Source organism: Podarcis erhardii (assembly GCF_964252035.2).
Source record: "Podarcis erhardii genome assembly, chromosome: 12".
Taxonomy (NCBI): Eukaryota; Metazoa; Chordata; class Lepidosauria; order Squamata; family Lacertidae; genus Podarcis; species Podarcis erhardii.
This window is the reverse complement of record NC_138513.1, coordinates 20,648,092-20,662,259: the sequence shown is the minus strand read 5'-3', so window position 1 is coordinate 20,662,259 and position 14,168 is coordinate 20,648,092. Positions and strand designations below refer to the sequence as shown.

Genomic DNA, 14,168 nt, shown 5'->3' with positions numbered 1-14,168 from the left:
AAGAGAAGCTGTCTCTGTTGCCTCTGTTGTACGGATTGTGCAATTTAAGAAGAAAATGGAGGTTGGGGACCTCTCCCCTGTGAGTCAGAACAAAATGAATTGTCAGTAATGTCAGGCTACCCTACAGGATCAGGCCTGCCGTTTTTCATTGGAAAGCGGTGGTTATAAGGATGCAGCTCAGTTCAGGCCAGAATCGAAGTCTAGACCAGAGGTGGGGAGCTGTCAGGGACTAACCAGATGAGGAGCAGTGGGGGAGACCTCCGCCCCAGCAGGCTTCCAGGCAGGAGGCAGATGAAGATAGTATGGACCCAGGGTCATGGTGGTTTGAGACAGGACACACCCCAGAAGAGGAAGCAAAGAGCTGGGAAATAATGGAGGGTGAGGAACAGGAGCAGGTTAGCAGGTGCCCTAGTCCTGAACAGAGAGAGGAGTCAGATGTGATAGAAACAGTACAGCAGACAAATTTCATCATGGCACTTGAAAGCCTGGTAGAGCTCTCTTCTTATCCTAGAACAAGACACTCCCTTCGTGTCTCAGAGCAGAAAGCCAAACAGAGACAGAAAGATTCCCATGCCAGCCAGGAGGAGTCTGGGATGTAGGAAATCACCAAGGGAGACGGGCGGGCACCCTGGGCAACAGCTCAAGCTTAAGGGAGTACATTCCACAGCCTCCGTGTATTCTGTTTGATACTAATAAAAGGACTGAAAAGCCACTGTCTCTGCGTATATGGATTTACTCAGCAGTTATCTCCATGAGCTGTGTGCCGGCTCCCTCGTAACAGGAGCTGCTGGATGCAGGATGCAGACAGATTTCATCTGGTCCCCTCCCAACATTCAGTGGGGAGCAGCTGAGGGGGGAAGGGGTTTGGTATGGTGTAAAGCAGAGCTTTCCAAACTTCTAATGTTGGTGACACACTTTTTAGACATGCATCATTTCATGACACAGTAATTTAGTTTTACTAGCAAACCAGAAGTTAAACTATCGTATTTACTCAAATGGAATGTGCATCTTTTTTGGCCAAATTATGTTGCAAAAAATAGGGTGTGCATTAGATTTCATGGTGCATTTATATTTGCCAGCAAATACTTTTTTGGTTTCAAGGTTTTGAAAATTGAGGCGTGCGTTAGATTTGGTGGCACATTAGAGTCGCATAAATGCAGTAAGCCATTTCCAGCCCCAGGAGCATTTACATGATACACCTACTGACACACTAATGTGTTGTGACATACAGTTTGGAAAGCTCTGGTGTAAAGTGTGTAACTGCACATCCTTCCCCTGCTGCAAGAACAAAGCAGAGGGCAAAATGTATTGGCAGACTTCTGTTCCTTGTAAACATGCATCTATGAATTTTTTCACTCATATACTGGCAATTTTCAGGATGCAGTTGCATATAGAAGTTTATCTATTTGCATAGCTCTGAAGTGGGACTTGCTGTTTACCAGCGCATTGACTTTATTTGCATTGTTTTGCTGGGATTACTGCAAGGGTTCTGACACATGGGTCGAAGGGGTCAGATTTGGGGGAGGAAGGGAAGCCAGACTCCTAGCTTTAATTTTGAGAAGAAGTAAGTCAAATGGGCAGATGTGGATAAAGGGACTGTGGATATTGTCCAGTAAAGTTAAACCCATTCATTCAAATAAAATTCATTTACAGTGGTACCTCGGGTTAAGTACTTAATTCATTCCGGAGGTCCATTTTTAACCTGAAACTGTTCTTAACCTGAAGCACCACTTTAGCTAATGGGGCCTGCTGCTGTCGCTGCGCCGCCACTGCACAATTTCTGTTCTTATCCTGAAGCAAGGTTCTTAACCCGAGGTAATATTTCTGGGTTAGCGGAGTCTGTAGTCTGAAGTGTATGTAACCTGAAGCGTATGTAACCCAAGGTACCACTGCATTTATAATCTGCACTTTTATATATATATATAAAAATTCAGTGGGTGGTATAAGATAGGAGGCTTTTAGTTTGTCATCATAAATGAGCTGTTTAGAGGGATGCTTCTCCTACAAAGAGAAAAGGGAAGCAGCCATTATTTTCTCTGTTTTATAGATTGTGTAACTTAAGCAGAAAATGTGGGGCGACAGGACTTTCCCCTGTGGATCAGAACAAAATGGATATCAATAATGTCAGGGCCTCCTACAGTATGAAGCCTGTACTTCTTCATTAGAAAGTGAGAGGGATAAGCATGTAGTTCACTTCAAAATCAAAGTCTACAGCCGAAGTAGGGTGCTAAATCCAGGGTGCAGCTAGATTTCATCTGGTCCCCTGGTCCCCTACCAACCACCAGCTGTTCAGTGGGGAGTAGCTGAGAGGGAATGGGGTTCAGATATTGTACAAAGCATGCAGGTACTTTCCTTGTGGTAAGAAGCCCAAAGCAGAGAAGGAATTTGAAGGTACAATGAGTGGAGCTACTAAAATTAAATACAGTGGTACCTCAGGTTACATACGCTTCAGGTTACAGACTCCACTAACCCAGAAATAGTACCTCGGGTTAAGAACTTTGCTTCAGGATGAGAACAAGAATCACGCTCTGGTGGCGCAGTGGCAGCAGGAGGCCCCATTAGCTAAAGTGGTGCTTCAGGTTAAGAACAGTTTCAGGTTAAGAACAGACCTCCAGAACGAATTAAGTACTTAGCCTGAGGTACCACTGTATGTTCCTCCTTATTTGGGGAATGTGTGTAATGGTATGTTAAAGGTGAATGTTTGTGCTTGGCTCTGGGCTCTGGGCTCTCATTTTGGAGTCTGTCCAGTGATGATTTGTGTTTTTATGGAGTGGGATGTGACAAAGCAGAAGTGAGGTGAGGGGAGCTCTGGGGTCAAAGGTGAATTTACGGAAGCTCTACGGGTTCAGTCACACTGAGTGCACACCCTCGGGAGCTCTGCCAGGGCTGCCACATGATTATTTAGAATGGATCATGAAAGGAGGAGGTGGGGTAGAATTTTGGCATTGCCTAGGGTGCCATTGAAATTTGAGACCCCAAGGAACACCACTGCTGGGGTAGTACAGGCCACACATTATTTATTATTGTTTTTATTTATTAAATTTGTATGCTGTGATGGCCTGATTGCAGACAGAGTTCCAGGACCTGGGGGCAGGTATCCATGTTTCTCCCTTGCAGATATCCACACTGAATGCATGAATATGGGGCTTGAGAAGCCCTCTGATTATGGAGTGAGGTCCAGTGATGCTGCCCAAGTATCACATAAGCTTCTATGTTTCTCCATAATATTTGAGGTATTCTTTTGGTAAGTGGTATGTTAAGTCATCAAATGTATCTCACTTGTAGATTTAGCTTCACCATTGGTAATTTTATAATTTGATGTTAATGTTAACAATGCTTACAGATGATGAATTTTTCTGGACCAGAAACCATTGGACAGGGGATCTGTATCAGATCAATTCTTACTCAGCTCTAACATGGTACCAAGCAAGCAAAAGTTGCCAGCAACAGAATGCAGAATTATTGAGCATCACCGATTTACAAGAACAAGCATACCTGACAGGTAGGACATAACAAGGCATACCTGAAGAAGCATTCAGTGTCCTGTGATATTCTGCTAATTAGTCAATACCGTCTCAACTACAGACAGCAACTTCATAAACATATAAGAAGTAACCTCACCCCTAGAGGAGTTTCAAACAATCCCCATACAGGTTATCCGTTGCATCTCAGGTTACCAAAGGATCTGGTAGTTCTTCTATGTCTTTAACAACTGTGTGAGGAACTGCATATAGGATTGTGTTGGTTGAAGATGATGAAACATTGTACCTGCATACTAGACAAAACGTTTCATCTAATTTCTCCCCTAGAAGCATAAAAAATGAGTATGGTTGTACCTTGGTTCTTGAACGGAATGTGTTCCAGGAGTCTATTCGAGTTTGAGAACCAAGGCACAGCTTCCAATTGGCTGCAGAAACTTCCTGCAGCCACTCAGAAACCACTGAAGCCATGCTGGAAGTTCAGCTTCCGAAAATCGTTCAAAAACCGGAACAATCACTTCCGGTTTTTGATCGTTCAGGACAGGAACGTTCGAGTTGCAAGGCGTTCAGCTTCCAAGGTTCCACTGTATTACTTTCATTTTCTCATTGGCCCCTGCCTCCAGCTTCCTAAGTGTAAACCTCATGCTACATAATATCTGCTTACCTGGGGCTCCGGAGGAGGGTGTTTGCCACACAGTATGACTGCAGCTGGGCCCAGGAGACCACCATCTTCCTGCCCAGCCCGGGGAGGGGATGGCCACCTGCTACCCCCCCAAACCTCCAGCCGTGCTGTGGCCTAATTCAACCCAATACCAGTATCCTGTGTCCACTCTGTCAGCCCTCCCTACAACAGCTGCAGACATCATGTGCCTGTGGCAGTGATTCAGTATGACTGATATTCTTTTCCTTGAATAGGATTAATAAATGATAAGAAAAATGACTACTGGATTGGATTGAACTCTTTCGATGTTGAGAGTGGGTGGCAGTGGATTGGCGATCGTCCTTTCAGATATTTAAACTGGGCTCCAGGTGAGTAAACATTGGCATGCCAACAACTAAATAAATACTGAAAGCCATCTCCATTTAGTATTCAGTCACATGTGGTATTATTATTATTATTATTATTATTATTATTATTATTATTATTATTATTAAAAATTGTATACTGCCCTATACCTTCAGGTCTCAGAAGGGTTCACAGGATAAAATCACAATATAAAAACACAAATAAAAAAACACAAAATAAATATGGTAAATGCTTCAAGGCAGCAGTCAGCAATGTTGCCTTAATTACCTCTCCCCTCTTGGTACAATAACTTTAACATATCCAAATAACAATATTAGAGGCTCCAAAACTTAGCCAATTATTACTTCAATTTCGGTTATTCTATCCTCCCAGAATTTTCTGATTTTAGGACATAACCAAAATATGTGCCACATCCCAGCACTTTCTGCTTTAGGGCTCCAATAGGCATCATTCAATGTACTATATATCCAATTAAGACATAATAGTGTCTTAGGTACCAGCAGAAGAAGAAACACACATTTAAACTCATACAGAGTTATTTTCCATTTCAATGTCAATCAAACAATTATAGTTAACAACATATTTGGGAGAAGAAAAGGCTAAGGAGTAAACCAGACACAAATCTGGAGTCCCTAAGACAGTGGGAAGGCACCCAGGGGCGGAGGAAGTGGGGCGCAGGGGGGTAGTTTGCCCTGGGTGTCACCACTGAGAGGGGTGACAAAATGCTGGGCAGCACACACTGCGGGGCCTGCAGCGCGCCCGAGCCACGTGTCTCTCCTGGGAGTGACATGGTGGCTTGCCCCAAATGGTCGGCCCGCTGCCTCCCCCTCAGCTGTAGGTCAGCTGAGTGGGAGGAGGCAGACAGACTTCTTGGAGGCCCCACGGAGCGTCCTGCTCCGGCTCGCCCTGCCCCACAAGCAGATGATCGGCTTGCTGCGCCGCTGATGGCACCTTATACACCTCCTTCCTGCAACTCCTGCAGCCAAACTAGTGCCAAACATATTTCTCTGCTTTCTTTTAAACCACACCAGTAAGGCCAAGAGAGGGGTCTTGTCATCTGGGTAGCCAAGGACTTCTATACACGCTGTCCAGGCTTGCACCATGGGGAGGTCATTTTGGTGCTGTTACTGCAGCTGTTTGAGTTCATCCCCAGAGGCGCACTTTATTGTCTCTCGGACAGTCAACAATAACAACACAAGCCTTACCCATTCCATAAAAAGGCTGTATATACATGCTTTAATAAAACAATAAAGTGTATTGGTATTTAAAATCTTGTAAGCAGCATCTTGAAATAAATAATGATTACAGTGTTGCTATGTTAGTACAAAGCAAAAAAATAATTACAGTTTTTCTCACTCTTTCTTAAAGGTAGCCCATCTCCAGAAACAGAAAAGATCTGTGGATCACTGCAGTCTGAAAATGGCAAATGGCAGAATAAAAAGTGTCAGGATAACATTGGGTACATTTGCAAGAGAGAAAATTCTTCATTAGATACTTCTGTTATTTCTTCAGGTAGGATGCTGCACTGGGAATGAAGTTTACCTTTATATTGTTGTATCATAAGTTATGGAGTGTGTCAGTGTCCAATATTTCTTAAAACTTTTCTCTAGTAATGGAGGTTTTTCTATCTGTAGCAGTGTATGCAATGTGAAGCATTTTATTAGACTCAGATGCTGGAGGAAATTTTATCAGTAGCCAAGAATAAGTTATCTATTGGTAAAGATGTAAGGTGTTGTCTAAAAAGGCATATGTTACAGGAACCTGGACCACATATGGTCAGTGTCTGAGTAGATTTCCATGGGATGGATATAATCTAGAATTCAATCCTGAAAAAAGAAGGGAATTATAGAAAAGAAAGAAATATATTGGAACTCATGTACAAAGCTCAAACAGTCTTCCCCCTACACCTAACTTTGTGATTATTACATTTTTGTGTAAACCTTTGTGATCCTTATGAATGTGGTTTATAATTATTATTAGTCAAGTCATTGAAAAGGTGTGAGTTGTATGCAAATAACCGTGAGGAGGAGGAAAGCAGAGCCAGAATTAGGGTGGCGTGGGCAATTTCCCCACACAGGTCACCGAGCCAAGGGGGAACAAAATAAGTAAATAAGGAATGAATAAATGTGAAAATAAGAAATGTTGGGGAATGCCAATTTTTGTCCTTCCTCAGGGTGCCATATTCCCAAAGCCTGCCTCTGAGGAAACTATCTGCTAGGACTGCTGAGAATATATGATTGCAAGTTTATGCCATACTATAAAAGTTTATATGTTCTATGACATTTCCTTGTGCTCCTGCTTGCTCAAGATCTTGTGCAAGTGGAAGGATGTCTTCAGATTTAATTTCACAATTTCCTGCAGTAAAGGCTGGACACCTCAGATGGCCTGCCACTTCCACTCATTCTACTCGGCTGAGCTGTGCAAATTCATAAAACATGCCTCACAGGGGGGGAGAGACCCCACTTCCCAGTCCCACCTCAGATCTTGTAGACTTGGCTCACCACCATTTTGTTACCTCAACTGGGTTTTAAAGTGGTTGCAGAAGGGGGGTTCTTACCAGAAGCCTCTTCTGCAGAAGCTTTGACCACTTGTGGTGGTGCACCCTCTGCAGGTGCAGCTGTTTTCAACACTGAGCAGGACTTTGAAGTACAGCTAATGATAGGGCTTCCCCATGACCTGGTACAAACCTAGGACCTGTTCAACAACTTTCCTGGGAGGAGGGAGCCCCATGAGTTGCTAGGGTTAAGTCTGGTAAAAGGTAAAGGTAAAGGTACCCCTGCCCGTATGGGCCAGTCGTGTCCAACTCTAGGGTTGTGCGCCCATCTCACTTAAGAGGCTGGGGGCCAGCGCTGTCCGGAGACACTTCCGGGTCACGTGGCCAGCGTGACGAAGCTGCTCTGGTGAGCCAGCACCAGTGCCGCACACGGAAACACTGTTTACCTTCCCGCTATAAAGCGGTACCTATTTATCTACTTGCACTTAAGGGTGCTTTCGAACTGCTAGGTGGGCAGGAGCTGGGACCGAAAGACGGGAGCTCACCCCGCCACGGGGATTCGAACCGCCGACCATGCAATCAGCAAGCCCTAGGCACTGAGGTTTTACCCACAGCGCCACCTGCGTCCCCCAATCTGGTAGACCCCAGTAAAGGAGCTGTGTGAAGTCCCCTTCTGCATCATACATGACGTTTGTCTCGGTCCCAAATTCTGTCATTGGATTAATTGGCAATACATAATTTCTAAGAACCGTGTGTATATGTGTGAGAGAGAGCAGGTTGCCTTCAACAAGTGTGGTGCCACAGAGTTCTGCCTTTGGCTTGGATGAAGGAACTGAGGTGATGTTTATCAAATTTGCAGATGAAATCAAACTGCGAGGGGAATATGATACTGCAGAAGTTAAAATCAGAATTCAAAAGGACCTTAACAGATTGGAGAACTGGACCAAAACTAACAAAATGAATTTCAACAGGGACAGATGTTTTAGTGAATTTCAACAGGGACACTTAGCCAGGAATAACCAGATTCACAAATAGAAGATAAGGGACACCTGGCTTGACAGCAGTGTATGTGAATAGGATCTAGGGGTCTTAATAGACAACAAGCTTAACATGAGGCAACAGTGTGAGGCAACAGCCAAAAAAGTTAATGCAATTCTAGGCTATACCAGCAGATGTATGTCCACACCAGTGGAAGTAATTGGGTCACTCTATTCTGCCTTGGTCAGACCACAACTGGAATGGAATACTGTGTCCAGTTCTGGGTGCCACAATTTAAGAGGCATACTGATATGCTGAAACATGTGCAGAGGATGGCAATCAATATGATCAAGTGTCTGTAAACCATGCTTTATGAGGAACAGTTGAGGAAGTTGGGTATGTTTAGCCCAGAGAAGAGAAGTCTGACAGGTGATATGATAGTCACCTTCATATGCTGCCAATGTCAGGCTTTTGGAGCTTCCCAATGGCCGTCAGAAGACGTAGCAGTTAAGGCATTGGGTAGGATCCATAGTAATTAATCAAAAGGGGTGCTGTTGTTTGGGTTTGCCTTCCAGGAAATTGGGGTACCCTGTTAAAGGTATTCTAAGAGAGGTGCTCATAAGCCCAGATGGGGGCTGAGGACCATAGCACTCCCCTTGGTGGCGATTCTGATGGGTTGCTCCTATTTGGCATAAGTCATAGGGCATTCCTATCTCAGAATCGACCCAATTGCTAGCAGTCAGCAGACGGGCCGAATGAACAGGGAATCACCCAATGCCTGAACCAAATTCATTTACATCTGTAATCAATAAAGTTGTGGCCTGTTTTGATCCAAGGACATAGTCCTGGTTGTTGTTTTTTTAAATTAAAAAAAATCATGTATGCAAGGCACCAGGCAGTGAGCTCAGTGCACGTGAGCATGCAGTTTTGTTTTTTAAGGAAATCCATCCAGTCATGCTATCTTAAATATGATTTTTCTCTTTTTAGGTAGGTCAAAGCCTATTAAATGTTCAGATGGCTGGGCTGCCTATGAAGGCCACTGTTACCGCCTTTACAGACACCTCAAGACGTGGCCGCAGGCAATATCATCCTGTCGAAAGGAAGGTGGAGACTTAATAAGTATACACAACATTGAAGAACACAGCTTCATCATTTCTCAGCTAGGCTACCGTAAGTACATCCAGAAAGTTCCATTCTCCTGGTATCCAAGATATGTGTGAGATAAAGGGGAAGAGAGTTTTTGAAGATTCAGGGCAGATAGAAGAAAGGACTTCTTCACGCAGCTCAGAGTTAATTATGGAACTCGCTCCCAAAAGAGGCAGTGATGGCCACAAACTTAGATGGTTTTAAAAGAGGATGGGAAAGAGGGCTATTGATGGCTATTCTCTGCCTCCACATTTGGAGGTAACAATGCTTCTGAATACCAGTTGCTGGAAGCCACAGGAGGGGAGAGTTTGTTCTTGTGCTCAAATCCTGCTTGCTGGTTTCCCAGAAGCATCTTGTTGGCCACTGTGAAAACAGGATGCTGGACTAGATGGACCAGCAGGCTCTTCTTATGTTTTGTTGTTGCCACATGCTGGAATGGAATGTTATTGGGACCCCTTCCCTGATTAAAAATATTTTGGAGGGATTGTCTGTTGTTGTTGTTGTTGTTGTTGTTGTTGTGATGATGACGATGAACATGGAACACAAAAATGTCAAATGTGAGATATGGCACAGACTATTACAGCCTTCCTCAGCCTGGTTCCATCCTGATGTTTTGAACTACAAACCCTATACATTTCAGCATAACCAATGGGCAGGGATGATGGGAGTAGTATTCCAAAACATTGGAGGGTACCAAGTTAGTGAAGATGCTAATGCATCTGTAATACTGCATTATGTGACTGACACTCCAAAATAAACTTTTTGGCTTGCCTGGGGGGGGGGGGGGGAGAGAATTCAGGCCTGGGCTCTCCATCTAGCTTTTGGGGCTCTCCGTAGGCGACACGTACTGGATGTGTTCAACATCCACCACAAGAGCCTTTGCTTTGCTGGTAATGGCTCTTGCTTGCCTAGATGGAGAAGACAGTATGGCTGCAAGGGTCACTCACCTAAAATTCAGGGTGGGTGGCAGTTGCAGTCCTGGCGCATCTCCCCAGGAGCAGAAATGATCATTTTGCCCTCACAGCTGGCCACTGGAATACTCCTCAGCCAGCTGCGCGGGATGATGGGATTGTCTGTCAAAATTCTAAATATTCTGGGCCAATCAAGACCCTGGAGGGGTGGTTTGAGCAGCAAAGCCAAGTACTAGTCTTCACTCTGGTCCACCTCTGGAAAATGAAAAGCCTGCTGAGCATTGGAGCCTTCCCACCAACCCTATATGCTGTTCCTTGGGCACCTCGTTTTGAAGACTTTGCTGTGGTTCAAAATGGTCGCTGTATTAGGGACTGGGAAGGAATTTACCTGCAAATTTTTTTGCCTGTTTGGGGTTTCTGTCTTCCTAATAGTAATCATCACATCTTTCAGCAGATAAGGTATTGGGTGGAATATTTAGTCTGTCTTTGTGTGCAGGCTGACATGGTGGATATCTCAGGGTATCCTGGAAAAGTCAGAATCAAAGTTCTGTCCTGAAGCCAAGTGGGGAGCAGCTGGGCTTCCAATTGTAGCCCAGGGCAGGCCACCTTAGTTGACCCACATCTTGAGGTGGCCCTTAACCTCAGGCATGACCCTGACCTAACTTCAGCCTTCTCCTAGCCAATACACAGCCAGTGCCTAAGCCTACCTACATCTGTAATCAATAAAGTTCTGGCTAATTTTTAATCCCCAAAAGTTGTTGTGGCATCTTTGTTTCTCCTGCCTTCCCTTGCCGCTACCTTCCACAGGGGGGCTCACTGCACATGGCTGTGCAAAAGCCCATAAGTTATGTGTGACTGAAATGTAGCATTGCTCTACCCACTGTGAAACATCTGGGTTTATTGCAATTAAAGTCAGGGAGTAAATAACATGATGAATTTGTGTTCTTAGAGCCGGAGGATAGTCTATGGATAGGACTGAATGACCGGAAGATTCAGATGTATTTTGAATGGAGTGATGGATCTACAGTGAGATTCACTAAGTGGCAGAAAGGAAAACCCACACACATAAATGATGTGCAAAACGACTGCGTATTCATGAATGGGGAGGTAAAAATAAGGAACGCTAATAGAGATGTATTTCCCTTGGATTCATCTTTGTGTGAAAGACCAAACAAATATACTGACAGCTAATCTGACACTCCCACAGCTGTGCTAGTGCACACCAAACTTTCCTACACTGTCCTTGTACTGTCTAGGTAAACAGCATAATTGGTGTAAGCAGGCTGACTCCACAACATCCTGCCCACCATGCCAGCTGCTCCTGTTGAAAGCTAATTGTATACATTGCAATTCTAGGAGAACTAAGAATTGTAAGGGGTGTAAGGAGACAGTGATTTGCATCCCATCCTTTGTTACTCATAATTAGCATTGTTTCCATACCACTACATGAAAAATGATCTTCTTTCTTTTTCTTTTTTAAAGAGGAAGCTTCTAGCAGATATGATTGTGCCATCACTTTGGTGGTGATGCTTCAGTTCTGGGCATCGCTAAGTGTACCTTCCCATAATTAGAAAAATTAAAATAAATTTCACAATTAGTAAAAATAAATCAAAGAATACATTTTGCAAAGTAAAATAATATGCATGATCTGCAAACAAACGCAAACAATGCATTTTTAAAGACAAGATAATAGAAATCTGAATTTTATATTTGGAACATCTACAAAGGTGGGAATTAGGCCACCTCACCTTAAGTTCTCCAGTTGGGATAGAAGTATATTTTCAAATGCTACCAATTTTTTGCAGGCTGAAACCTGACTTTGTTTATCATTAACAGGCTTGAAATAAATCTCTCTCTAATCCTTTTTTCTTGGTATTATTGCTTTAGGCCGGGGGTGGAGTGTCATTTTAGCTCATTATCTGCACCACCACTCACAGTCTCACAACTTATTCTTTTTTCTCAGTATAGAAATTCATTATTGTAGAGGCTGTAGAATTCAGAGCAGTGCAAATGTAATGGGCGTTTTGTGCAGCTGTCCCCCTTGTGCAACAATAGAAAACTTTGCATCAAGAAAATGAGAAAGTGTAAAGATAGTCTACCCTCCTTCATTGAGATATGTATTTCTTCACCTTTCCATCTCCAGAATGGATACTGGGCAGATAATTTTTGTGAAGAGGAACTTGGTTACATCTGTAAAAGAGCACCTTTGGCAATTCTTTCTGAAGAACCTGAAATTGCTGATCCAAATTGCCAAAAAGTAAGTATAAAGTCAATCATGTAGTAGTTTAAAAAGTGAAATAAGCATGTATGCTATCCATTTCTATTCTTAATATTCTGTTCTATAAGAGTCTAGTCTATAGGATTTGTTGCCCAGTGATGCAGAGGCACCTATAGCCTTGAGATGAGCTGTACAGTTTCTCTCTCCCACATACACACCAATTGCTTGCCCTTTCTCAATCACATTCTCCCGTCTTCAGCAACTACAACACCATTAGCTTTCCTCACTTCTTTTATTTTTTACTGCTAGTAATGGGAAGATCTACACTGTTATCCTAGAGGGTTTTCTGTTACTTAAATTTCTCTTTCTTTTATTTGCTTATTGAGAATAACAATTTGTTAGCTGCACTGCTAGTACTTAAGGTAGCAAACAATGATAAATAAAGCAAAATAAAGTAAACTCAGCATCACTGCTAAAAATGTATAAAACCTTGCCAGGTGGTGAAAAGGCCAAAGAGAATAAATGTGTTTCGCCCTCTGGAAGGCAAATAAATAAAAGCAAATGCAGATTTCAGGGAGGAATTTGCAGTGCCTTGGGGCAACTTTTTCAAAGGCCCTGCTTCCAGCAGATACGCAATATACCATCCTCCCACTGCCCATAACAAGAAGAGACATTCTAATAAATCTGTGCTGGTCTCCAAGGTATCAAATGCTAAGCTTAATCAAATTTACTTGGAACCAAGGAAGCTTCACTTCTGGATTATAGCCAGTAACCACACTTCAAACTGAGTTCTCATGTGCTTATGGAAGTGTGTGTTCTTTGGGGTTGTCATAGAATCATAGAATTGTACAGTTGGAAGGGACCCAAAGGGTCATTTAGCCAACTCCCTGCAATGCAGGAATCTCAACTAAAGCATCCATGACAGATGGCCATCCAGCCTCTGCTTCAAAACCTTCAATGAAAGATAGTCCACCATCTCCCAAGGGAGCCCACTGTCTAACAGCTCTTACTGTCAGACATTATTCCTGATGTTTAATCTCCATTCTTGTAATCAGAATACAGGTCCTGCCCTCCAGAGCAGGAGAAAACAAGCTTGCCCATCTTCTATGTGACAGCCCTTTAGATATTTGAGGATGGCTATCGTATCTCCTCTTTCCCTGGCTAAAAATACCCAGCTCCCTCAACCATTCCTCATAAGGCTTGGTTTCCAGACCCTTGATCATCTTGGTTACCCTCTTTTGCACACATTCCAGCTTGCCAATATGCTTCTCAAATTGTGGTGCCCAGAATTGAACACAGTATTCCAGGTGTGGTCTGACCAAGGCAGAATAGAGCAGTGCTGTAGCTTCCTTTTATCTGGACACTGTACTTCTTTTAATGCAACCTAGAATAGCATTAGCTTCTTTCTTTCTTTCTTTCTTTCTTTCTTTCTTTCTTTCTTTCTTTCTTTCTTTCTTTCTTTTTGCTGTATCACATTGTTGACTCATGTTAAGCTTGTAGCCTACTAAGACCCGTAGATGCTTTTCACATGTACTACTGACAATCCAGGTGCCCCTTGTCTTATATTGGTGCAGCTGGTTCTTTCTGCCTAAGTGCAGAACCTTACATTTGTCCCTGGTGAATTCCACACAAAACGTTTTGCGATTCAGATAGCGCCCTGTGTGCATTTGAAGATCCTCTATTGAATACATGGAGCATTTCCTGAGTCAGAGAAAAGTTTTGGACAAGGGAAGCTTATGCATATGCCTTGGAGCCTCTATGTGTACATTAAAGGCCCTTTATCAGCCTTTCATTGTTAAGGTATTTAAATGTAAAGTTTCTACTTTATCCCTTAGTTATATATCAGGATTGTTCTGTTTTCACTTTTTGGTTTCACACTACTGCAATTTTCAAAAGGGCAAAAAATAATAAAGAT

The 14,168-nt window shown here is 43.2% G+C and overlaps 1 protein-coding gene across 1 annotated transcript in view; it reads left to right on the top strand.

Moving 5' to 3' along the window:
* The window catches only part of LOC309353044 (macrophage mannose receptor 1-like), a 40,177-nt gene that overhangs the window by 12,890 nt on the left and 13,119 nt on the right, over window positions 1-14,168 (top strand). The window contains exons 4-9 of the mRNA XM_081882006.1: window positions 3,344-3,502; window positions 4,395-4,508; window positions 5,875-6,018; window positions 8,966-9,148; window positions 10,985-11,142; window positions 12,179-12,292. Of these exons, the coding sequence (XP_081738132.1) occupies window positions 3,344-3,502; window positions 4,395-4,508; window positions 5,875-6,018; window positions 8,966-9,148; window positions 10,985-11,142; window positions 12,179-12,292 (872 nt within the window). The remainder of the gene's footprint in view (window positions 1-3,343; window positions 3,503-4,394; window positions 4,509-5,874; window positions 6,019-8,965; window positions 9,149-10,984; window positions 11,143-12,178; window positions 12,293-14,168) is intronic.